Below are 26,621 nucleotides of genomic sequence, written 5' to 3'. Positions count from 1 at the left end.
GCAAACCAGATTTTTAAAAATTTCGGCATTAAAATTTTTAATGCCAACGATGTCGTGGGACCATCCCACACACACAGACAGAAAAAACCTCAAAGCCTTGCTGGCACGAGGAGCACCCGGCGAAAGCTGGCCAGGTGCTCGCGCGTTCCCAAGAGCCAGTGCATGAGAAACGCGCGCCCTCCGATGGACAGCCGATGGCTACAGGCTGGAGCAGCAGCCCGCGGCACGGAGGGAGGCTGCAAAAGGAGGGAACGGAGAAGTTTTCCCGTTGCAGCTTGCACCGCTTGGGAACAAGTCCTGCAGCTTCCTGAACTACACACCCGGGCCCACAAAGACGCTTCCCGCAGTTCCGCTTGGTCTTTCAGAGACACGGGAAGGGGAGGCCCGGATCCAGTGGCGCCCTTCCAAAAGACCGGAGGGGGGCACAGCCAGGGCAGGATAGGAGCAGCCTGCACCCCACCCTCGGGTTGCGTAGGCTGAAGGAAGCCGCCTGAGCCTGATAAGCGTTTTGCAATCTGCCTGCTGAGAAAAACGGCGCGGGTGGAGGATCTGTCCCCAGATACGTCTGCACGCCTAGATTTCGGCTTCCAGGGAGAAAGGGGGCGGAGAGGGCTAGGCGGCGCAGCGGGTACTTTTACCAGCGCGATCTTGTTCGCCTAAGAGGGTCCTCCTCGGATTAAGCGGGGTTTACAGGTAAGCGAGTGGGCCAAAGGCTTTTTAAGATACCCCCAACCCAATAATTATTGCTTTAATCCTTAACGAGTGTAATGAAATACCGGTATATCTTACAGCCTTTTCTTTTTGACATATGCGGTGATAGTTCGCCACAAGGGACTTGTACAGGTTTTGAGCTGTTTTGAGCTAAAACAGCCTGTGCATTAGAGGCGACGCTCAGAGCAACGTTGATCTAGGGCCAGGGACACAGGGTGGTTTGAAGTTTCCTTAGTCAAGATTTGTCTACTCCTTTTCCGCTGTAGAGTTTGAATGATTCCACTGGAAGTTGCCTTTGTGCAAAAAGAACAACTCCTTGAACTGTCACGTGATAGGACCATCAAAGATTTAAAAAATTTGGAAATGAGGTTTCTCAAATTTTGGCTTTATGCTACCAAAATTTCTCAGTTGCTGCATTACCACTGAGTAACCTTTGCTTGCCAATGAAGAAATTTCTGTGTTGCTGCCATTTGGTAGTATAAATTTTTGCAAAACAGGTTTTTCAGCACTGACTCTTATGAAAATGAAATTATCTGAGACAACCATCAAACTCTGTGTTGATGTACCTGTTGGCAAAATGCAAACTCCACTGTCCCACTGGTTCTTGCATAAATGAACTTCATTGTGAATGAAACTATTAAAATAGTTTATTACATCTAACACTGATTAGTGTAACCATATGTTTTTAGAAATACAATCAGGTGGTTGGTGTTCTTACAGTCCCATGAACAAAATTGTGTAAATTTGTTAACTACTATAAATATCTCAACAAATTCCACATGAATTTAAGTGAATTTTTGCATGGATGTCTCAAGTAACAATTATAATATAGGCAAATTTGCAGTTAAAATGCATAAAACCGATGGCTGATGAAGACCTTTGGTCATGTGACAATAAACCAATAGGTCACTATACCAAAAAAAGATTGGGAACCACTGGCATATAAGATTGCAGCCTTCATCTCTTGAGTTTGGGCAGAGTAGGGTTACTGCTCTCCAGAGGACTTTTTTTACTGCTTTTTCTGGGGGAAATGTGCCATTTTTAGAAATGTCTTGGTTTCAGATAATGTAATCTGTAAAATATGAGCACAGAGCAAGTCACATTGTGTAACTGGAATGACTTCAATGCTGATGACATCTAAAATCAAGATGGTGTGTGGGCACACTCATCTGAGAAGTTTTTTAATTAACGAGTTAATACATTTATTGGCACACATCAGGGGTGCTCCAACATGCTCCAACATGGAGGGGTGCTCCATGGATGCTTTCAGAGCCACACCCAGAGCACAAGGAATGTGCTCTCCCCTGTTGCAGATTGGGGGGATGTGTCCAAGGTGAGTACCTTGTACCTGGATTCTGCCAGTCTGAGACAGAGGCAAGGAAGCACAGCAGGGATGGGGAACGTGATACCCTCTAGATTTGCCCCACCAAACTCAAGTCTTCCCTTAGCTGTCAGTTTCCTCGTCCTTAGTTTCAGTTTTGCCCTTGTAGAATTCAGCAGGGAGAAGGATGGAGACAAAACAAGACTTAGTTGGCTGCACCTGCCATTGGCTCTGCTGCCACCTACTGTTGGGTTCCCAGCATTCCACCCTACCAGTCCCAGTGGGCACTCACCACCATTTTGTGTTCTCATCCACGATGCCATTCAAGGAAAAGGGGTCCTTCTTTGGAGGGTGTGATTGTTGTCTTTGGTGGTGCTCATATTTGTTTCCTCTCTCCTGTGCCGAAAGCGATGGCCTTTCTCCACATCATCGTCCTACTGCTGGTGGCTGGGCTGTGCATGGGCCAGGACTTCCCTTTCAGGGACCCCACATTGCCTTGGGAGGAGCGGCTGGACGACCTGGTTAACAGGCTGACATTGGATGAGATGATACTGCAGGTACAAGAAACACTTTTTGACCATTTGACAGAGGTGGCAGGGCAGAACAGGTGTGGAGAGGCCTGGCAAAGGGCATCAAAGCTGCAGGAAGGGAGGAGGGCTGGTTTGGAATTATAAGGAACATCAGACTCCTGCTGGATGGATCAAGGGACCATTGAGTCCCGCATCTTCCTTCTCATAATGGCCAACAGATGCTTCCAGGAAGTCCATAAGCTGGTATTTAAGGCACTAGCTCTACCTTCCTGCAGCACACAATGGGACGCTGTGGTCTAAACCACTGAGCTTAGGGCTTGCCAATCAGAAGGTTGGCAGTTCGAATCCCGCAACGGGGTGAGCTCCCGTTGTTTGGTCCCTGCTTCTGCCAACCTAGCAGTTTGAAAGCACATCAAAGTGCAAGTAGATAAATAGGCACCGCTCCGGCGGGAAGGTAAACGGCGTTTCCGTGCGCTGCTCTGGTTCTTCAGAAGCGGCTTAGTCATGCTGGCCACATGACCCGGAAAAACTGTCTGTGGACAAACGTCAGCTCCCTCGGCCAGTAAAGCGAGATCCCAGAGGCCCAGAGATCCCAGAGTCGTCCACGACTGGACCTTAAGGTCAGGGGTACCTTTACCTTTTTACCTGCAGCACACACAATAACTACGATTTAGTTGTGTACTCTCTTAGAACATGGTGGTTCTTCTTAGATCTCATGGCCAATTGCAATGAAATAGAAAGCCTGGATAGCTCAGCTGGCTAGAGTGTGCTGCTGATAATGCTAAGGTTGTAGGTTCAATCCCAGTTGCATATACCTGCATTGCAAAGGGTTGAACTAGATGATTCTCATGGTACCTTCCAACTCTACAATCCAACGTGATAGAAATCTATAAAACTATGCATAGTGTGGAGCAAATGGGTAGATAAAAAAGTTTTCCTCCTTCTCTCTTAACACAGACAAAAGGAAGTACTTCTTCACACAACACATAACTATGAAACTTGCTCCCACAAGGTGTAGTGATTAATGGCCAACAACTTGTATGACTTTTAAAAAGGGTTGCACAAATTCACAGAGAATAGGGCTATCAGTGGCTCCTTAACCATGTTGGAGGCAGTTCTGAATGCTAGTTGCTGGAAACCGCAGGAGGAAAGAGTGCTGTTGCACTCAGCTCCTGCTTGTGGGTTTCCCAGAGGCTCTTCTTATCGGCCACATCCCCTCGCAGGCAGACCCATTATGTAATTGGTGGGATGTAGTAAGGCATGTAATCCTTAATCCAATGAAATGGGCTCTTCAGCTCCTCTGCACTCCACATTTTTATGGAATGTCCCAGGGGGTGTAGAGAGAGGCCAGGAGGGCCACATTTGGCCCCAGGACCTGAGGTTTCCTACCCTTGCGATGCATCTTTACTTGAGAGTAAGTCTAATTGGATTCAGTTGGACTTACTTCTGAGTAAACATGCATGGGAGTGGGCTGTAAATGTTGCAAGCCTCGTTAATTAATTTGGAATAACAACCGCCTTATGATTGCCTTAGCATAGACAGAATAGATTCCCTGCTTCTCTCACAAGTGTGGGTTGAAAGGAGGGAGGAAAATCTACCACTGGTTACTTGGTGTTTAGAAGCATTTAATATGCACTCAGTGGTCCAGTGGAAGCTGCCATCCCAGTGCACAAAGGAATCAGCCCTTTGGGATTCCCTGAGCTGTAAGCTTAGTGCCACCTCATTGCAAAACAAAGACCGGGTACGGAAGAGTTCTGAGGGGCTGCCTCATCTGCTGACTGGTGCTGTGGCTTGTTCACCCACAGATGGCAAGAGGAGGGGCAAAGGGCAACAACCCAGCGCCGCCCATTAAACGACTGGGCATTGGGCCCTACAGCTGGAACACGGAGTGCCTGCGTGGAGACGTTGGAGCCCCAGGATGGGCAACTGCTTTCCCCCAGGCCCTGGGCTTGGCTGCCTCCTTCAGGTATGGCTGCTGTTGAAAGGTGGGTCTTGGCTGTGGCTTCTCCTAGGTTCCCCTTGATTCCCTTTCAACCTATTCTACTAGTGCCCCGTTTTGGCCCCAACAGAGTTGCTGGGACTCTGTCCCCTGGGAGGGCCCACTAGGGCTTTGCCATGGTCCTGCCTTGTTGAGTGCCAGACAACCATGAGCCGCCATTTTACATTTCTCAGTGTGCTTTGTAGGAACTTACCCCATTATACTGATGAAATTAGGCAAGCACCTTTCTGGCATTGTTTCTATCACCTTATAAAAATGTTTTTGTTTTTCCAAGCCTACTCAGATTTCCAAAGCTAACGTGCATTTTAACCTGTGATTTTCTTTTGCGATCATTTATATTTTTAACTATTGATCTTATTGATATTTGGAATTACTTTTAGATCAGCTTGTTTTTTAACTTTTGACTTTCCTAGATCATTTTAATGTATTTTTAAATGTTTTCTGTAAACTGCTTAGAGGTTTTGACATCCGAGCGGTAGAGAAATATTATTTTAAAAAATAAAATAATAATCACTTTCTGAGGGATTTTTTTTGAAATTTAAAATGGCAGTTGCCTAGCATGTGGAGGGGTCCCTTAAGTGAAGGAAGGGACCCTAAAAAAGCGACATACCAAGGGTTCCTTCAGCCCTGGAGCCAGTCCTGGCCTCGTTCTCCATTCACACCATTTCAGCTCCTCCTAAAATTGCTGCCTGAAAATTACAGTTCTAATTATTAGAAATGGTTGCTGATATAAGAGAAGCAATTCTGCTTGGTTGCCAGCTGTCTCCCCCCCCCCAGTAAGGTTCCTGAATGACACAAAGCCCTGTCAGATGGCAACCTGCCCTCCATTTCTGTCAGTTGCAAGAGGCAGTGTCATTTTTTTCCAGAGAATTGAAGTTTATTTGAAAGAGGAATCACTTCTTGAGATGTGTGCACACATTCCCTCGTCACCTCTAGTAAACGGGTTTTGTATAATTTCAAAAGCCATGTGTATCAGAGGCTGAAGAAGGAATAAAGAAATACGTGTGCCTCTTGAAAACCAGATTCAACCCTCTGAAAAAAATATTTTCTAGCCTCACTGAAGTAGTCAATCAATTCCAAGGCCCTTTAAAAAAAAAAATGGTGGTGGGAAGCTGACGTGATTTAAATGCCCCTCCATGTAGCCAGTGTGGTGTAATTGGACTAGGAAAAGGGATCAAATCTTCACATAGTTCTGAAACTCAGTTGTGAGGACATTTTTGCCTCAAGCATTCAGTCAAACAGGACCTAAAATGTCTCCTGAAGTGCCTCAGCCCAGACATAGGTTTTCTCCACCCCCATCCCAGCCTCTGCCTTCAGCTTCAATAGCAACTTGCTAGATCAAAATGTCCTTTTTGACGTCCTCTCCACTGCTGCTTCTCTTTGCTGACAGCCCTGAGCTCATCTACCGCGTGGCCAATGCCACAGCCACTGAGGTCCGTGCCAAACACAACTACTTCATCTCCGTTGGTAACTATGACGACCACACTGGCCTGAGCTGCTTCAGCCCCATGTTAAACATTATGAGGCACCCACTGTGGGGCAGAAACCAGGTATGAGAATGGTTTAGGAAATGGGGACTCCACAGGTGGGAGGATACAGAGGGATGGGCAGACCTGTTCGTTTCAGTTTCTCATTTTCTGCTCTTAAGTTCAATTCTCCACATTTCCACATCAGTTTGTGATTTCCCTTCTAAAAAGTCCTCACGGTAATTCATCAACATTTTAGTGTGGATTTATCCTAATACGAGCATTTTTGCAAAGCAACTTTCCCCAGTACAATGCCTTTTTTGTATGCTGTTTTCACCAATACAAGCATTTCTATGCACACTTTACACTAGTATGTGCATGTTTGAACACATTTCTTAGCTGGAAAAACTGCACTTCAAAATTCAGGAAAGAACAAATTTCAAAGGATGGTTGTTTTTCAGTTCTTTTCTTGTTTCAGAAAGTGCAAATTAAGTAGGACTGTCTTTAAATGAAAACTGAGTCTCATTTATTCCCCATCCATAGTGGTTCCTAAAGTGGGCAATAAGAGCCAAATACGGATTATTGGGGAACACATGACCTGTTTCTGGTCAAAGGTGTTACTCCTATTACCAAGCTTGGAGTATTGGGATGGCTATTTTTTCTTAGATATTTTCATATTCTATTTATTATTTACTTAATTTTGTAAGAATAAAAATGCAGGAATATGAAAAAATATGAGAAAAATGCTGCTTGTTTTAAAATATTTTACCAAAATATTCCAGTACCATCAGGTACAGTGGTACCTTGGGTTAAGTACTTAATTCGTTCCGGAGGTCCGTATTTAACCTGAAACTGTTCTTAACCTGAAGCACCACTTTAGCTAATGGGGCCTCCCGCTGCCGCTGCGCCACCGGAGCACGATTTCTGTTCTCATCCTGAAGCAAAGTTCTTAACCTGAAGCACTATTTCTGGGTTAGCAGAGTCTGTAACCTGAAGCGTATGTAACCTGAAGCGTATGTAACCTGAAGCGTATGTAACCCGAGGTACCACTGTATATGAAAAATGTAAATCTGACAAACAAAAGGGTTTTGTAACAGAAATCTCTTGATTCAAATCCGAGATAGTAAACTCTAAAAGAAAAACCCTCTCCAAAGCATACTGACTCCTCCTTGACTGGGAAGTCAAGGAGGAGGAGGTCACTGCAGCCATGGTTAGGTGGTCACAGGACTTTGGGTATTCAATAACCATGCCACAGTGGGGAAATTTGTGGAAGAATAATTGGAAATTCACAAACTGTTATACTCTAAAAGAAAACTTCCTAAAAATGCAACACCGATGGTATCTAACACCTTGGCAATTGTCAAAGATGTACAAAAATGTCCCCAGTAATTGCTGGAAGTGTGGAGATAAATCAGGCACTTTCTACCATATGTGGTGGCTATGCAAAAAAATCCAGGCATTTTGGAATGGTATCCACTTAGAAATACAAAAAATAATAAAGACTTCCTTTAAGAGAAAACCAGAAGCTTACCTCCTGGGGATCACAGATTTGGATATCCCACAAAAAATGAAGAGTACCATATTTTTCGCCCTATAGGACGCACTTTTTCCCCTCCAAAAATGAAGGGGAAATGTGTGTGCGTTCTATGGGGCGAATGCAGGCTTTCACTTCAGGAAGCTCTCCGTAAGCCTTGGGAGCCCACGGGAGTTCCCGTCAGGCTCCCTAGGCTTGCGGATAGCAGCCTGCATCTCGAAGCCTTCGGTTCCCCGACCTGGTTTGGAGGCTGGCGGTGGGGAGAAGCGCGCTTCTCCCTGCCGCCAGCCCCACAAGCTCGGGGGACAGCGGGGAGGCGGAACGCCGCCATCCCGCTGTTCCCCCGACCTGGTTTGGGCTTCAGGCAGATATCCGCAAGGCGTGGGAGTCCGGCAGGAAGTCGCGCCAGTCTCCCGAGGCTTGCGGAGAGCTGCCTGTTCAGGGGGCTGGGGTCGGGGGAAGCTCGGAATTCTCCCGCCCCAGCCCCACGCCTGGGGGGGGGAAATAATTCCCCCCCTTTATTTCCCCTCCCCCCCCCAAAAAAAACTAGGTGCGTCCTATGGGGCGAAAAATACAGTATATTTTTATATGCCACAGTGGCAGCAAGAGTCCTTATCGCTACAAAGTGGAAGAGTGGTGAAATCCCTTCTGTTCATGAATGGATCCAAAAGTTAACGGATTATGCAGAGTTAGATAGTTTATCAGAAAAAATAAAGAACAAACCAAAACAGGAATCATCTCAAAATGGGAAGACTTTAAAGTTTATTTGAAAAACAATTACAGTAGTTTAAATTCTGCTGCAGCATTTGAATAACTTTAGTAGTAGATTTAAGAAAGATCTGTAACCTTAGATAAATCAATAATTAGTTAATCAGTTAATTTAAGACAAAAACGTGTATGGGCAACAAATAATTAATAATTGAAATAAGGAATGGGCTGGAGGTCAGGTCTATAGTCCAAGGAACACTTTTTGGTTTGTTGATTTGTAATTAATATTGTCCTTATCATGGTTTGTTTTGTATTTCTTGTCTTGTTTTTTTTCTTTTTTGGTGTATCAATAAAAAATATTTTTTTAAAAAACCAAAATTCATGTACAGTGGTACCTCGGGTTACAAACACCTCGGGTTACAGACTCCACTAACCCGGAAGTAGTACCTCGAGTTAAGAACTTTACCTCAGGATGAGAACAGAAATCGTGCGGCGGCAACGTGGCAGCAGCGGGAGGCCCCGTTAGCTAAAGTGGTACCTCAGGTTAAGAACGGTTGCAGGTTAAGAACGGACCTCCGGAATGAATTACGTTCGTAACCAGAGGTACCATTGTACTGCTTAAAATATAGACACCAAACTATGTACGGTTCAAAAACAATATAGCAGAAATAAAATACAAACTAAATAGAACATCATAAATCAGTAATACAATACACTAACTGGGTCACACCGCAGGAGAAACTTGTGTAAGTAAAGAGGTCTAAATAAGTGGCTAAGATGTAATGCTGTTGGCATTTATCTAATTTCCAAAGGGAGGGAATGACTGTGACTCTCTCACCAGAAGTACCAGACAGCAGGTTCCTTTGTGGTGATGAAAGGTGTGGACACCAGGAACTGAGAGGGGGGGGGGAGTGACGTGTCACAGAGAACGGGCATGACCTAAGTCTCTGTCTGTCTGTTTATTCTTCAGGAGACTTACGGAGAGGATCCATACTTGACCAGGGAGCTGGGTGTGGCTTTTGTGACAGGGCTGCAGGGTGACCACCCCCGCTATATCAAGGCCAGCGCTGGCTGCAAGCACTTTTCCGTCCATGGGGGCCCCGAGAACATCCCTGAGCCCCGTTATTCCTTCGATGCCAAGGTCAGTATGACTGGCAGGTTGGGAGCTAGGAGGTGGCAAGGGCTGAATGGAGGAGGTTTCCTTGTCCTGTGTGCTGGCTCATTCCCTCCCTCTCCCTGCTTCCGCCATCATCATTATCATCATTTATTTGTATGCCGCCTTTCCATAGTAAACTATGCTCAAGGCAGCTCCCAACACGAAGAAAGTTACATACAGTGGGCCTGCCACTGATGCACAATTTGTTTTTGCGATTGTGGCCTTAGGCTCATGGCTGAAAAATAAATAAATGGAGTGAGGGGAAACCCGCTACAGAGTTTGTAGAGCTCTACGCCTTGTTTTGCAGCCTCTGGGAAGGATGTGTGAGGCTCCCAGGACCCTCGTACAACCTTCCCAAAGGCCGGTGAGTGAGGCAGAGGGCAAGGCCCACTCTGGACAGATAAGGGTTGGTTAATTTGGTGGGGGGGGGGGTTCTGGGGGGGGGTTCCTGCCCTCACATAAGTGATGGGCTCACTCAACTCACTAAGTTACAAGTTATAACAAAATTGAGATAATCAATTGATTCATGAAAGCATCTCATTAAGAAATATCCAATTCAATTAAGCAACCCCCTTTTAATTCATAATAAGAATCATAGAATTGGAAGGGACCACAAGGGTCATCTAGTCCAGGGGTCTGCAACCCGCGGCTCCGGAGCCGCATGTGGCTCTTTTACATCTTTGCTGCGGCTCCGGGGCGGATACTAGCGAGGGGAGGAGGCGCATTGTGCGCCCCGACACTCCTCACTGTGGCGGGCACTGTACTGGCTGTGACGTCGCATGGGGGCGGTGCGTGCGTTAGTCACGCACCGTCCCGACATCACCTTCCCGCCCGCTGTCAGATCGTGGCTCCGGAGATATATTTGTTTTAAATGTCGCAATGGTTTTGCGGCTCCCAGTTGTTGTTTTTTCTTCGGAAACGGGTCCAAGTGGCTCTTTCTGTCTTAAAGGTTGCAGACTCCTGATCTAGTCCAACACCCTGCAATGCAGAAATATTTTGCCCAACATGGAGCTCAAACCCACGACCCTGAGTTTAAGAGCCTCATATACAAAAACTTGAATCACAAAAGCAGCAAAAATAATGCACCACTGAAATTAAATATTGGCTCCAAAATCTTGAATCCCCTAAACCTCCCTTCCAAACTATTGCTGCTTTGTGAGTGGGATTCAATCACATACCACATACACTGGGAGAGCCAGTGTGGTGTAGTGGTGAAGAGCGGTGGACTCGTAATCTGGTGAACCGGGTTCGCGTCTCCGCTCCTCCACATGCAGCTGCTGGGTGACCTTGGGCTAGTCACACTTCTCTGAAGTCTCTCAGCCCCCCTCACCTCACACAGTGTTTGTTGTGGGAGAGGAAGGGAAAGGAGAATGTTAGCCGCTTTGAGACTCCTTCGGGTAGTGATAAAGCGGGATATCAAATCCAAACTCTTCTACCAGCAAATTTGGGTTGTGCAGTAGAACTTGATTTGGTTCTATTGCACAACAAACTGCAGTGGCGTCCGTTCCCCCACTGCTGCTCCTGAGCCCCATAGTTACCCCCCTCTGTTGGTGGGCAGAGCTATGTGTTACATGCAGATTGCTCTGCACTCCCTGAGTTTTCCTGCTGCCTTCTGATACAGTAAAGGATGTTGTTGTGTTGCCAGTGTTCAACTAAGATTCAGCAGCCAGTCTTGTTGACTTCTCTACACAGAATGGGGAGAAAGACGCCATCTTGTTCTTTGCTTCAGGTGGCAAAATGTCTCGGGCTGACCCTATTTCTAGGTGTCCTGGAATTTTGCCAACAATGCTTGGGGTGGCGGTGGTGGTATGCCAGGAGGGAATGATATCTGTGCTCTGTACCAGGTGGAGGAGCGTGACTGGCGCATGACCTTCCTGCCTCAGTTTGAGGCCTGCGTACGGGCTGGAACCTTCAGCTTCATGTGCAGCTACAACAGGTATGTCTGGGTTCTCTCCCTAACTTTTGGATGGCAATGGGACATTAGGCTTCAATCCTGATCCCAGTTAACCTGAGAGTGAGCCCCCATTGAATTCAGTAGGATGTACTTCTGAGTAGACATTGTTAGGCTTGTGGCCCCCAAGGTTTCTCCCAAGTGAATGTGGCTGAAAAAGTTTCCCACCCCTGTGCTAAAATTACATTGTTCGCCATTAGAGCAGAGGGCATACCAGCAATGTTTGCAACACTTTTGAGCCTGATAACTTTCTTTGTTGCCTCTGCCAGGATTAATGGAATCCCTGCCTGCGCTAACAAGAACCTGCTAACAGACATCCTGCGTGGAGAATGGGGCTTCCAGGGCTATGTGGTGAGCGATGAGGGAGCTGTGGAACTGTTATGGCTTGGTCACAACTATACCCACAGCTTGCTGGAGTCTGCCATAGGTAAGCACTACCCAGCATTGACGTCTGCCTCTCAGCCCAGAGTGGGCAGCTCCCCATAACGAGGATGGGGTGAGAAATTAGATCTAGTTTGCACTTTAATGAGAACACGGCCCATTTTGTAGTTCTTGGACCAATAACATGAATCAAAATACAATTATCTTTCAGAACCCACAGTTGTCTTAATTTTGCAACGCACTTCTCCAATCAAACAGTTGGCATCTGTCTGTCTTGGGAGCCAATGAAGGAGTATTGTGTACAAAAAGGAGTATATATGGGGAATGTGTGGATAAAAGTCTATATATTAGTGAAAATAACATACACAGAAATGCATTATATCAGGACGTGGCTTGCAAAATGGTGTACGCTACTCAAAGCTGCATACCAGAATGGGTATATCTTATTAGTAATTAGAAACTTTAGTCTGAATGTAGAGCACAAAGTAATCTATTATGTATTACCGTGATTAATATTTTTGTCCCATTCTTCTGCTTGTAACGCATCCAGAGGTGCTTATGTTTAAAAAAGATACAATGCAGTTAAGTTCAGCTGAGGAAAAGTTGTGTCTCTGAACTCTTGGACTATAATGATCCCAATTCTCTACCTCTCCTGCTGCAGCTTCTGTGAATGCCGGATGCAACCTGGAAGTTTCATACGGGATGGTGAACAATTCTTTCACATTTATAGGCCAGGCTGTTGCCAAAGGCAACATCTCCTTGGAAGTAAGTGGTTCCACCCAAGGGGAACAAGGAGTGGGAAAAGGTGGATCATTGGATGCAGTTATTAGTGACCATCCAATTGCAGCTCATGCATGCCAAAATGTGAAATCATCCTATTTCCTAAAGAATATCCTACAGATAGACAATGGCGCCTGAGGAGCATATTCCCTGTGTGAACATTTTTATATTTAAATATTGTGTCTCCAAGTAATTTCCATAAAAGTAATACAAAATGGAAAACAGATTAAAACATCGGAAAATAGAAAAAATAGAACATCATCCATAGTGCCTCCCCAAAAGACTCTTACCTCTTGCTCCAGAGAGATCTGGTGCTTGCTGGATGTTTTAGACTAAGCTCCCATCAGCCCCATTCAACCATCCCTTATTTGGCGGGAAAGTCCCTTATCCCAGCGCTGTGTCCCGCTGCTGTCCCTTATTGATGATGTCCCTTAAATTTCCCGGGTTTCAAAGGAAGCAGCTCCTCTCCCTCCCTGCCTGCCGGCCAGGGAGGAGGGAGGCTCCAACTGTGTTTCTTGGCTGCGTTGCTCACCCAATAAGGAGTCTAAGAACGACTGGGGGGTGGAGCTTGCATGCCTTGTGCTGATCAAATCAGCAGCGTTGCCTGGGAACTCGCCTTTGCTCAGCGCTTCCCAGCGGAGAGGCGACGGTGGTTTTCCTTGCTGCATCCCCTTTGCCGGGTTGCTGCGCTGTGGGAACCACCGCTTGAGGCTTCGTTTGGCTGCTGGCTGGGCTTTCTGCCTTTGGCTCGGAGGGGCTCAGAAGTTGAACGTACCTGTGTTCGGAAAATCCCTTATTTTGGCTGCTGATCCCTTATTTTCAAGGCTGCTGGTCCCTTATTTTCAAATCTGTAAGCTGACAGCTATGGCCCCAGCCAGCATGGCCAATGGTTAGGGATGATAGGAGTTGTATCCCAAAACACCAGGAGGGCACAAGCTTGGCTGTTCCAGAGAGTAGTATCGACACCAGCAGGTTCAAATTTTGAGAAACAGGTTTCCTGACAGTACAAGGTGTTCAATAGTGGGACAGTGTGTTAGAAGGGAGTGGCCTCTCTGTTATTAATAGGTGTTTTTTTAAAGCAGAAGCTGTATGACTATCTTTTAGGGATGCTGTAACAAGGGTGTTGCTCTAGATGCCCTTTGAGATCCCTACAACATTTTTAGTAGTCTGTGGTTTGAGGCTTTTCCTCCCCTTATACACATTCTGCTTCTGTTCCACTCCTAACTCTGAGACCAATACCTAACAAACAGGAACTGATAGTAAATAGTAATGTTAATACAATACATGATATAGCTACTAATATTTCCTCTGTCCCTGATCTCAGTAGTATTTGAAGCAGAGAATATAGCCACACCAAAAAGATAGCTCTAACATACTAATTCACCAATCAGTTTCTTTAATTAACTTGTAAAATACAATCCTAGCAACTGTCTTCGCAGCAGGATTTATTTGTGTATTTTATTAATAGCCTCATCAAATGTTCCTTTGCAGTAATCTGAAATAAAGCCATCTGGTCCATTTACTTACTATATTTGATGTTTTCTAATGGCTTGATTTTCCTCAGTATTTTGCTTCTCTCCATGTGTAATTGCTGTAGGCTTAAAACCTTTTGGGATCTTAAGAGCTGTGTACGTTTCTGTAATATTCTACAAGCTCTTCAGTTATATATGACATTGCGGAAGGGGAGGTGAGTGAGGCTTGGCTGACACGGTTTCACGGGAAAGGTGGGGAGGTTCCCCATCTTTCCCTAGAAGTCTGTGGGAGTGAAGATCTTTCACCCATCTCCACCCTTCTATTACAATGCTGCTTCACTAGCCAGCTCTGTGCCTCCCCTCCCTCCTACTATCTCCTGCAGACGATCAGGGCCAGTGTCCGCCCACTTTTCCGCACCCGCTTGCGCCTGGGTGAGTTTGACCCACCAACCATGAACCCCTACAATGCCCTGGGACTGGAAGACGTGCAGACGGAGGCCCACCGCCAGCTGGCTCTTGAAGCTGCCATTCAGTCCTTTGTCCTGCTAAAAAACCAGCGCGGGATGCTACCTCTTAAGGCCCCAGATGTGTTGAGGAAGAACTTTGCAGTAAGTGTTCACCATGGAGTGGTGTGATGGGGAGGGCATCTCGTCCCTTGCTCATTCTCCAGAGTTGTATCACCTCTGGCAACACTGGAACAGGGCAGACTGCAACAGAGAAACTAAATGCAGAACTCTGTTTTGAAATATTAAACGATTGATTTACTGCATTCTGTCCTTTGCATGCATTAAAGTTTCTGTTTCAAACCCTTCCATCTCTAGCTGAAGGGTGGAGAGAGACACTTGTCCCAAGTCCTTGAGGAATTGCTGCCAGTCCTGTAGTCGGTGGACCTGAGTGCAACTGCACTGTCCCCACTTGTGATTTCCAGCAATTGGCTGGAATGGCATTTTCTGTTTTTCACATTAGGTCTCAACCGCTACATGTTGAGACACAACAAGTGCCCACTATTTGCACATTCTGTTCCAGCAGACTTTCCCAGCTGGATAAAGGGGTGTTTTCCATGAGTGTCTACCTTGTGTGGTTTCAGTTCGGTTTTAAATCCATTTGCGCTCTCTCTCTCCCTCTGTGTGTTTGTGTGTTTAATTATCTTCAATGTACATCACCTTGAAACTGTTGCTTGGAATGTGATGAATAACTTAATAATGTTGCATGGCCCCTGGTCCTCCCACTCTCTGAATCATCTGAATCCCATTGTGGCCCCTAATTTCTTCTTGGCAGGTGGTTGGGCCCTTTGCCGACAACCCTAGGGTTCTCTTTGGGAACTACGCTCCAGTCCCAGAGCCTCAGTACATCTATACACCCAGGTAAGTCCTGAAGAAACCTCTCCTCCCTCCTGCTCCATCCTTGGAAGGCATTCCTGGTAGGATGCTGGACCTTCATTTAAATCGAATCTACACCCTAGAGTTGGCCTTACTTTTTGCATGCAGAGTAGGGCCATCTTTGCCAGACAGATTCTGCAACAGACAAGAAATTATGATAGTTTTCAAAAGGGACTGAAGTCCTTCAGGCTGAGGACATGCTGGATGCCAGACCCATAACTGCCCTTTAAGTGGGCTGTCTCATACACACATCCTTGTTTGATGCAAGATTGGCTCCCTTGGCCAATAAAGCTAGATGAGCACCTCAACCCCAGAGTCATCGGCAACTGGGCCCAACGGTCAGGAGTCCCTTTATCTTTACCAAGGATAGAGTAGTTGCTGTTCCAGAGCTCAGAATGGCTCATTGCATTTCCCATCCCATCCTTTAGGGTCTGACTTGCTTAGTTTTGCCAGTAGAACCACATCATGTGCATTTCAGAGTCAGAACCTCTCTCTGGAAATGAAGCTTTGAGCATTCCTACACCCAGCACTCTGCTTTCCCCCTCCCACATCGGGCACTTATTTTCCATTTTCAATCACTTCCCTCTTCTGCCTTTGCTTCAAAACAAAAAAACCCAACCCTTAGTGTCAAGGCCAGCTCTTGGAAGCCAAACACTCTATTGAAAAGAAGCAAATGCACTCTCATCAATGCAGTGAATTGTAGCCACAGGCTTTGGATGTGCATGGTCCAAAAGTCCAAGAAGCCACTGCCACCCCAGGATGCCAGACACATCCCACCACCCTGTATGGTGCCCTGCTGGGTCTCCATAACCCAGCTGGCTTCTGTTGCCTACTCAGGGCAGTAAATACATGCTGAGGTGTATGTGTAAGGTTGGATGGGGCTAAGTTCCAGGCAGATCCCACTATGTGGCTGGTTTGGCTTTGCAGTCCATGGGTTATGCAGGCCAAATCCAGATACTTTTTGGCAGAGAACAAATACGTTTCCAGTGTTTGCCCTTAAGAAACTGAGAGCTGTTCTCATCTCTGCCTGGTGCAGGAGGGGCCTGGCAACAATTGCGGCGAATGTCACCTTTGCCGCCGGATGTACCTTTCCCACGTGCAGCACCTATATGCCAGCCCAAGTGAAGGCTGCGGTAGAAGCAGCAGACATTGTGGTTGTGTGCCTGGGTACAGGTAAGCCCCACATCTGGTGAAGAAAGAGGGTAAGAACAGCACCATGCTTTTCCCTACGGTTGCAAGATGACAACCTGTGCAATTGGAGTTGAATGGCAGAGAAAGCCGTGTGCATAGAGGTCTATGCATGTGCAGGCTTCCTCATCTATGTGTGCACAGTGCACAGACTTGGGTGGGTGGGATTCTGGGGAACTTTAGCCAGCAGCAGGGCCAGCCTTGTGGGTTCACAATCATTGGTTCTCATGGAGCCTCCTTGAGACATTAATCTTTAGAGCAGGGAGCACATACGTCATGGTCAGTGGTGATGGGAGCTGTGGTCCACCAGCATGCAGACCTCAAGCCACTCCATCAGTGGAGCCTGGCTTCTCAGTAAGACTGATGGACATCTTCTGTTGCTTTTGGAGAGTGGTACTTTGCCATTTCTCAAACTTTTGGAAAGGAGGTTTGTTTAGGATGAGGACAAGAGGGAAGGGAGTGGGTGGGCTCTGTTTAACATGACTTCTAACTCCCTCTGCCCAGGAGTGGATCTGGAGGCAGAAACCAAAGACCGGAAGGACTTAGCCTTGCCTGGCCACCAGCTAGAACTCCTTCAGGATGCTGTGGCCTGGGGTAAGCTTGATGTTTTTGCCCCGGGGGAGACTACATGAGGAAGGGGGATGCCAAAGGCACTTGGTTGCACCAAGCACTATAGAAGGTGGGGCCTGCAGGTAACCCGCAGCAAGCAGCCAATCTAAACTCTTCTGTGGCTCATGGGCAGCTGTGAAATAGAGGTGTTTGGTGATGGTGGTGGGGCTCCCTTGGTAACTGTTTAGATTTACCCTTAGGAAGCTGCCAATGTTGAGTCAGGCATTGGTCCATCTAGCTCAGGGTTGTCCACATCGAGGGCTGCATTCCTTCTGGGATAATTAGTTGGGGGCCACATTCTGGCAGTGGACAGGGTCAAAGGCATCAGTGGGTGAGGCCCAGAGCCAGATGAGGACAGGGCATGCCCCATTTCCATCTCTCTACCTGCTGCCTTCTTCTCTCCTTCTTCTTTCCCAACTAGCAGGCTCTGGGGTAGGGAGGAATTGCTCTCACCAGAGGTCTCAACTGATAACTTGCAGAAGTCTTTTAAAAGTAGGCCGTATGTTCCCCGAGGGCTACTGATGCTCACTGCTGGCTGCTCCCAGAGAGCTTCCTGGCTGAATAAGGATTTGAACCTTGGACTTGAAGTTCCACGCTCTCCAGAGTGTTGGGTTATGGCTCATTAATGAGTGTTTGCATGCATGGCATTGATTTGGCCTGTTTATTAATTGCTTAGAGCTTTGATTTCAGCTGCTGGACGTCCAGTGATTCTGCTGCTGTTCAACGCAGGCCCGCTTGACGTGAGCTGGGCCAAGGCACAGGACAGTGTGGGAGCGATCTTAGCCTGTTTCTACCCAGCTCAGGCTACCGGCCTGGCTCTTGCCAAGGTGTTGGTGGGAGCTAAAGGGGCAAATCCTGCTGGCCGACTCCCTGCTACATGGCCTGCAGGCATGCACCAGGTAAGACTAGGATGCCCAGAAATTTGTAGGTAAGACAATCCCTGCCCCCACAGTCTTTCAGTTTAACAGACATGACATACAAGAAAAAAGGGGTGGGGAGGGAGGAGGAGGAAAGCAAGGTCAGGCACCAGTTCTTAAAGCAGGAATGGGGGTTTGGCTCCATGGGCTAGATCCATATCAGTATTAGCCATGTATTATGACATCACATGATAGACAGGTGGGTTGTCCCACTCACCTGTCAAAATCCCTTGTGGGGTTCCCACCCTCCCACCAGCCAGCTGGTTTGTGGGTGCTTGGGAACCACAGCACAAGGGGCCTTGCTCAACATTTTGGGAAGCACAGTGCACTGGGATGGCAAAGCACTTTTTTGTCCCGTCCTCTGGAGAAAGGAAAGAAGCCTGCATTTTATAGGCTTTATTTGCCATGCACCTGTTCCCTGAGCAAAATTTAACCCTCACTTGTCAGCCTACAAGTGGGTTTACATTCTGCTGCGTTGGCTGCAGGTGTGTATTCCTTCCTGGCATCCAATGAAATATGGGCATGTTTTAAGGGTGTACGTGAACCTGAGCCTTGCAAGCAGGAACTGAGCAGGAAAAGCAAATAGCATTGTGGATTTTGGAGGACATGTTAGCTAAGACCCTTTACAGGCACCATGGGAATTACTGGCAAGCACACTGGTGTCCACAGGTGCCGCACTGGCGACTCCTGAGCTAAGATATACTCCTTGCTATTGGTTGTACCTTGTGCATTTCCCACCATGTGCCTCCTCATTCAGATTGGCTTGGCCCATGGGCTTCTTCCCATCCTGTTCACTCATTTGTGGCCGTTACCACAGGTTCCACCAATGGAGAACTACACAATGGTTGGACGGACATATCGCTACTATGGGGATGAGGCTCCGCTGTACCCCTTTGGCTATGGGCTCTCGTTTACCACCTTCCAATACAGCGACCTGGTGCTAGGTGCCAATGTCGTGCCCATTTGTGGTAACCTCAGCATCTCTGCAGTAGTGAAGAACATGGGCTCCAGGGATGGCGAAGAGGTGAGACAGCATATGTGTATTTGCCCACAAACTGGGATAGCAGGGAGAAGAGGGAGGAATTCAACCACTGCCATAGCTCTATGGCAATCATTCCATCAGTGCAAGCTTTTTCAGATGGAAAAATCCCCCCTCCCCTCCGTTTGGAACAATCCACCCTCTCCTCCTCCTGCTGTTCTGGGGGTTCTCCTGATGTGCCCAAAGCCAATTTTCGGGTGGGGGAGGAAAGCCATACCATGCTAATGTAAGTATTTCTGCTTAACGGGACTAGGTAGTTGAATTCCTCCCAAATACATACACACACACACACACACACACACACACAAATATATATTTGATTTTCATGAGAAAACAATACAACAACAATATAGAAGTTAACAGAAGAGCAAGCAGTTGAAAAGCTTTTGAGGATACCTAAAGCAGAAGACTTTAGAGTCCAAATGACAGAGGATAGAGGCCACTTCAGCCAGTGTTCCACCGTCTCAGGAAGGCAGACAAATGATGGAGACCTTGTATATGCCCTTTAACGTATTCCAGAAGTGAGCTCCAAGTAGCAGAAAAGTCAAATGGTTTTGCCTTTGGGCAGTTTTATGCTGAAAGTCAATTTTTCTGCAAGTGGAATATGCAAAAGTCTCTGAAGCCATTGCTCAAACGTTTAGCTGACTGCCAGCTTCCAGGTTTTTGCAATTTCTCGGTGAGCAGACAGTAACAGGAAATATATTAATGCGGTATGCCCCCATGCATCATTGCCATCTATCTTGCCCAATATTTTAATGGGGAGCTTGAACCAATGATATCTAGGGCTAAGCATAGAAAAAGACTGTGGAATCTACATCCATTTAAAAAAGCAAGTTTCTAGCCCTTACGGCTGTGAAGATATGCTTGAAGTGTGTGAAATTCCTGGTGTGATCTTGGAAGCCAGGGAGATTTCTGAGCATGAGCCTGAAATTGGTTCCTGTTCCCTGCCCCAAGTGCGCTTGCAGCTCCTTACTGAACAGCAGGAGCCAGGAAGCACCTTCAGCCACTTTGGTTTGATGAGCATGTATTTCAGATCTGGAACTGGTGGGTGAGGTTTTGGGAGGGTGTTTTGGTGTCCTTGTCTCTGGGTAGATGGGACATTATCCCCATGCATCTGCCTTTTGTAGTTTGCAGTTCAGGCTACTTCCAAACAGTGCTGCTGCCTCCACCACCAACACATGCAGGGGTGAAAACTCCTAGAAGAGCCTTGGGGTTTTCTCCTCCTAACAGTTCTTTCCTTCTGCAGGTGGTGCAGCTCTACCTCCGCTGGGGAGGGGCATCCGTGCCAGTGCCACGCTGGCAGCTGGTTGGCTTCCACCGTGTTCCAGTGCCTGTGGGACGTGCCGTGAAAGTACCCTTCCAGTTAGACTTCAGCCAGAGAGCCATCTGGGCTGGGGAGTGGCGCCTGGAGCCTGGCACTTTCACCCTTTTTGTTGGGGGGCAGCAGCCCTTCCAAGAAACCCGGGCCCCTTCTAACATCCTGCAAGCTGATTTTACAGTCTCGGGGAAGGCCAGCCGCACCATCCAATGCTAGTCGTCGGAACTGATGAGGGAGGAGGCCCCTGAAAGGCAAAAGGGCATCTCACTCTGTCAGGCCATGTATATATGAGATGGGTTTCTGCATTAAGTAAAATGTGCAGGAGGAGGGAGAGACTGTGAGGCCCTATGAACTGTGGGAGAGTGTAATATCCCTCTGGATATACGCCAGCCTTGTTTTTGTGGCCTGGGTGGCAAAAACTGTTTTCAGTGGAGCACTGGTGAGGCTGGGGCTGATCTGGAGAAGAAGGTTCTGGGATAACAGAAGGTTGTTCTCTGAAAGGATGATTACAGTTTGCTTTTTAAAGTCATTGATCATGTGTAATGTGTATGGGTTGCTTGTGCGTAAGTTGCCGCCTCTCCAGGCTTTGTTGCCTTGCTAAACCTTTCAGTCTGGGCAGCCCTTCACTTCGTGGCTGCCTCAGTCGCTAGCAGAGTCCGTCAGTGGGCGTTTCTTAAATCTTTTCCAACATAAAAGTTGTTTGACACCCAGTCTCCTCCTACTCTCTCTGCGCGGAAGTCTTCTGCGCAGGGTGGGCGTGGGTAGCGGAGGACCCGTGCTCTCCCCGCTGGTGTCCGGTGAAGAGTCCTGGAGCCCTCTCGCCGATTCCCCCATCAGCCCCTCTATAGCCCTGGTGTTGCGCTGATTTGCTTCCCCATCTGCGGAGCTGCCTCTCTCCCTGCTGAGCCCTTCTCCAGCATCATTTGAGAGCCTTCCCTCCGCCTCTAGCTCCGATGTCAGTTCCCTGACATCATGTCTTCAGCTAGCTTTGCTAAAAGTGAATAGGCAATAAAGGGCTCAAATAGCAGCAAGCGGAGGATGCTTGAAAAATCCTTGTTTTGGTCTGATCTCATGTGTCATAGGCACCTGGAGGTGGGGTTTGGGGCACTTACATCATTGGAACTGGTAGGGCAGAAAGCAGGAAAGCCAACAGTTTTTCTTCTTTTCTTCTTTGGCGATCACTCATAGACGAGTAAGGTTGTTTTCCATGAACATGGTCTTAGCGGTGTGTCCGTAAGTGACTGTGGAGGCCAATTCTGGATCCTCACGTCCTTCCACAGTGGGGACATAGGTTTCTGGGCAGAAGTTGATAATGGTGAGGGTTTGCCAAATGTTCCTTCCTCTTAGCTCATTTCTCCCTTTCGTCTTGAGTTTGAGTGTCTTCCAGAGCTAGTTATAGGCAGAACCAAGTAATTCTAGTTTTGTCCCCATCCTCCTTGCTGAGTTCTGCAAGGGAAACAGACAAAGGAGGAGGAAGCTGACAGGCGGTGCCAACCCTTGAGCTGGGTGCAGGTAAGAAGAGAGGCAAGTGGGGGCTGGCTGTGGGTAGACTGTGGGGCAATGCCCCTTTCACCCTAACTGAGCAGCCTCCATTGAGAGGTGGGCCATGTTTCTGCTTTTAGTCTCCCCAGGGAACTGTCCCCCTCCCTCTCTCATCACTCAGCATGAGGATACTCAGCATCCTCATCCAGCCACAACCCCCAGGATTCTTTTGTTGAAGCCATGGCAGCTAAAACTGTAAAAAAGTTATTCCCCCATAAATTGACTTGTTGCACATATGAGTCTGCCGTATATGATGCCAGGCCACAGGTCTCGCTGGGGAGCATCAATTCTCAGTCTCTGTTACCTGAGATCCTTTAAACTGGAGGCAGGGGAGGTTGAACCTGGAATCGTCAGCATAGAAAGCAGATGCTCTGCCAATGAGCTATAGTGGCTCTTTCCTTCTGCCAGGCATCTGCTTAAAAATGGTGTGCATCAGTGCACAGTTGACCTGTACCATGCCACTTCTTGTGTTTTATTAGTTTTCCTCTCAACCATCAGCGCTTTGCTAATTTTGTCCAAGGTAATCAAGAGCTTTTGATTGGGTTGGGGCTCATAGCGGTCCCCACTTCTCCCCTTTCTCTTCCACTGTGAAATATCATTGCAATGTGACCATGAGTCCACCAGGTGGAGGCTTTGCACATGTTTCCACCACCTTCCCACTTATCATGAGGTTATGAGGCTAGCTAACTGCTCTGCTTTCTGGAGGACCACGTGGCGTATGTTTGTCTAGGAACAATCCTCATCCCTACAACGTCTATGGCCAGTTTCCATCTTCATCTACAAATTCCTTTTGCCTCCGGAGTTCACAGTTGGGAGAGGTGGGAGGCTAAGGGCTCCCCCAGACTGGTGGGCTTCTTTCTTTCTTTCTTTCCTTCCTTCCTCCCTTTCTTTCTTTCTTTCTTTCTTTGCAGGTGTCATGGATGCAATAGTAGTGGTGGATTTACACATCATTCAGCTTTATTGGTTGTTCTGTGATACTTCCCCAATGTTACTACTTTATTGCTGTTTGGAGGGGTACTCTTCACTGCAGTGCAACAAGTGGGACAGCACACATACCCCGAACATTTGCAGTATGCAGTGATGAGGAAAGAAGCAATATGACTGGCCCAAAACTTCTGTAGGCACAAACCGTGTTGAAAGTGGGAATTGTGTATAACTGCCCAGATACCATCCTGAGTGCAAATCATGCAAGCATGCACAATAAAAGGTTTGGCCAGAGGGGCTTTAATTTTACCTATCCCAGAGGGACCAGATTTGGCCTAAATTGCTGACACCTGGCCTAAAAGGTGGTGAACTGGCTTTCCCAGTTCTGATGGCTAAGTGAGGCTGAGGGACCAAGATTTTGCCCAAGTCGGTGACTTAGACCAGGAATCAAATCCAGCTACCAGTAGATTGCCTTTTTAGCTGCCCAAATTAAGACCAAGACTGGCTTGAGCATATACAAAAATTAAGGCAGCAATCTTCTTTATGCCTTAACTAGGTGATGAAAGATACTGATCCTTGGTAAGAGGGGAATTGGGAGAACTTGAGAGGTTCTCAAATGTTTGGGACAATGTTGACTATTCAAGCCAGCAGATTCATTCATCTTTTTGTTTCACTACGTTGCTGGATTCTTGGGGTCCTTCTCCAAGGAATATTAAAGCATCGTTCGGATCCTCAAAGGGAGAGGGAGAGTAGGAGGGCAACATCCATCTTCAAGCCCAAGAGGTGAAACTACTTCTGCCAACAAATAAATGTTTTGTTCTTTGGACACTGAACCAGCCAAACTGCACAAGCTAGTGAAATGGAGTTCGGAAAAGCAATGATATTTTTAAGGGTGTCTGGGAAGCAGTGTGGAATTCAGTAGGGAGTACCCCCAGAGTCCCTTAGTGAGCCAGGGATGACTGATGCATTGCTCCAAAAGGATGGGTTTACTTCTAAGGGCTGATTCCCCTTATATAAGGTATGCAGGTGTGAGGTAGCTTGGAAGTAGGATCACGCCAGATGCCTTCCTGGAGAGAAACTGCTACGGGAAGAGTGATGATGTCACATGAAGGTGTAGCAAGCTACTTGAAAAATGACTGGTGTGTGCGCTTGTGTGTTGGCATGTTTTTGTAAAGATTCCTGGGAGGTGAGGTGGATGATGCAACATGCCACATTGCACACACATCAGGTCACCAACGTCAGGGTTAGAGGGCAGGCTTCACTCTCTCTCTCTCTCCACAACCAACAGTGGAATTAATGGGAGCCATGTGCTTGTATGCAAGGAAGTGGAATGGGGTGTGCTTTCACAGGGTCACCATTGGGGTGGATGCTGTTGTTGACAAATTTCAAGATCCATTTTGCCTACCGCCTGCATAGTTACACATTCTGGATTCTGTTCCTTGGAAACAAAGACTACAAGAGAGAGAAGACTTTGTCTCTCTTGTATTGCTGCCAGTCCTCTTCAGGAGTCTTGCAGGAGCCGGAAGCTGCTAAGACCATCTGCTTGAGGGGACCTACAAGATTCAAGAAGCAACCTATTTGAAAGAAGTTCACAGAGGTCCAGGGTCACAGGGGGTCACAGATCTGCTACTGTTTTTGCAGGTCATCCAGTGAGCTTGATGCCTGAGCGGGGATTTGAATTCTTGTCTCCCATGTCCTAGTCCAACTTTCTCACCACTAAACCACACTGGCTTCTCCACTGCTAATGTGTACAAAAATAAATGTGAATTTTCATGCGGTTTAAAACAAACAAACATGAAAGTGCTACAGACGGAGAGAAGATTAATTAAGGTTGCCAATGATAGTTGTTTTTTTTTTTTACTGGACCAGCTCCAATGTAATTAACAGCATCCTTCCAGGCAGAAATGTAGCATCCAGCTTTTCCTGGCACAATAGCAAGAAAGAGATGGGAAAAGCTTGCCCTCATATATTCCTGGCTGCCACAGCTATCATCAACCACTGCCTGTGGTGTGTTGGGATGGTGACTGGAAGTGTAGCCAGTCGGCAGGGTTTATATAATGACCGGAAAATCAATCAATATAGCTTTTCTGTAGATTGAGTTCCTGCCCTGCCTCCTCTCAGAAGCGGTTGCCCTTCTGGGACTTATGGAAAAATCTATGAGTTAATTATGATAGAGCCCCAGGACGTCACGTGAGATGCAAGCTGTTCTTCTCTCACCTCTGAAGTATAGGGACCAGGCAAGGTCAGCCCTGAGATGTGGGCAATGAACATGCTGAGCTTATGGGAACAACTGGGCAGAATTATGTGGGCAGGTGGGTGCTTTGCCCAGAGAGGACCACTGTCCCTTTAAGGATGGCACAGAGGAAAATTACACTGAAAGGGGAATCTCTTGTCACTGCAGGAGTGTGGTGGAGAATATTCTGATGAAATTCTAACTTTGGGGGCTCAAATGTAGTGCCTCAATACATTATTTGAGCAGCGGTTAAACTTCATTTAACACCAGATTAAAAAGCAAACAACAACAACACCCCAAACAGACACTATCTCCAATATGGAATGATAAGTAATGTTGGCTATGTTGCCAAAAGCTGCACACAAGAAGGAGAAGGCAAGTTAGGGGGATTACCCCCCCCCAAGGGTAATGTAGTCCAACCCCTTCAATGCAGGAATCACAGCTAAAGCATCCACAACAGATGGCCATTCAACCTCTGCTTAATAAAAGCCTCCTAGGAAAGAGAGTCCACAACTTCCCAAGGGAAACTGTTTCACTGTTGAACAGCTCTGACCACCAGAAAGTTCTTCCTGATGTTTAGTTGGAATCTGCTTTCTTGCAATTTGAACCAATTGCTCTCTGAAGCAGGAAAAAACAAGCTCGTTCCATCTTCCATGTGACAGCCCTTCAGATATCTGAAGATGGCTATCATTAGTTTTGGTATAATAGGCATGTGCTTCAAGCACATAAAGAGAGTTGTGTGAAAAATCTTTACTGCATTGTGCTTGTACCTAAGGCGGATGGGTTGGCTGAGCTGCGGTGAAAGCTTGGAATGTTTATTTGCTCAGGGAACAAAGCTGTCTGCGGTCCAACTTCTATGAGGGAAGGGAATCCTGCTGGCATTAAAAACTCACCTAGCAAATGGCTGATGACTGGGAAGAGGTCTAGGGAGGGAATATAATATACACAGGAGGTAGGCAGGTTGAGAAAGCGAACGCAAGGAAAGGAGGATGGGGAAATGATGGAAGAGGCGGGGAACTGAGCTGAGGTCTCAAATGTAAGATGAGAAATTGGATGCTATGCAGACAGGAAAATGGTTGTGTCGGAAGGGCTGGTGGAGAGACAGGATGGCTACATGTGGGTCAACCTAAGCAGTATGTAGTAGCCTAAAAGGCAAGGAGTTGAGGAAACAATGGGTGATGGACATGAAGAGTCAAGGAAGAAGAGAGACTGGAGCAAAGCTAGAAAGCAAGCCTGGGCTCATGAACTATTTCCAGGAAGCAAATGGTCAGGTAAGAGGAAGAGACATGGTGGCTTAGTGGTAGAGCACATGCTTTGCATGCAGAAGGTCCCAAGTTCAACCCCCGGCAATTTCTCCAGGTAGGGGCTGGGAAAGACACTGCCCACTATTGGCTGTGGGCTTCTAAACTGAGTACATTTTGTGATGTTGAGCTTCTCCTCTGGGCTCACAATGGAGCAATCAC

The 26,621-nt window shown here is 47.1% G+C and overlaps 1 protein-coding gene across 1 annotated transcript; it reads left to right on the top strand.

Moving 5' to 3' along the window:
• Positions 1 to 210: 210 nt before the first annotated feature.
• LOC310710736 (uncharacterized protein) lies at positions 211 to 20,998 on the top strand. The gene is made up of 15 exons (XM_083511791.1): positions 211 to 693; positions 2,441 to 2,589; positions 4,368 to 4,528; positions 5,952 to 6,111; positions 9,240 to 9,410; positions 11,270 to 11,361; positions 11,646 to 11,803; positions 12,419 to 12,522; positions 14,393 to 14,617; positions 15,288 to 15,373; positions 16,425 to 16,561; positions 17,081 to 17,170; positions 17,876 to 18,084; positions 18,920 to 19,126; positions 20,388 to 20,998. Exons 2-15 carry the CDS (start codon positions 2,443 to 2,445, stop codon positions 20,673 to 20,675), a joined length of 2,235 nt encoding a protein of 744 aa, XP_083367917.1. The 5' UTR covers positions 211 to 693; positions 2,441 to 2,442; the 3' UTR covers positions 20,676 to 20,998.
• Positions 20,999 to 26,621: the final 5,623 nt, after the last annotated feature.

The sequence above is a fragment of the Podarcis liolepis genome (genome assembly GCF_965112155.1).
Source record: "Podarcis liolepis genome assembly, chromosome: 7".
Lineage (NCBI taxonomy): Eukaryota > Metazoa > Chordata > Lepidosauria > Squamata > Lacertidae > Podarcis > Podarcis liolepis.
The sequence above is the reverse complement of the archived record's forward strand: the minus strand, read 5'-3'. Positions and strand labels throughout refer to the sequence as shown.

What these genes read in the sequence shown, in the direction of transcription:
- LOC310710736 (XM_083511791.1), top strand. Translation starts at nt 2,443, where the DNA reads ATGGCCTTTCTCCACATCATCGTCCTACTGCTGGTGGCTGGGCTGTGC. An exon ending in GGCTTGGCTGCCTCCTTCAG is followed by an intron (nt 4,529 to 5,951) that starts GTATGGCTGCTG and finishes CTTTGCTGACAG; the next exon opens with CCCTGAGCTCATCTACCGCG. An exon ending in TTCATGTGCAGCTACAACAG is followed by an intron (nt 11,362 to 11,645) that starts GTATGTCTGGGT and finishes TGCCTCTGCCAG; the next exon opens with GATTAATGGAATCCCTGCCT.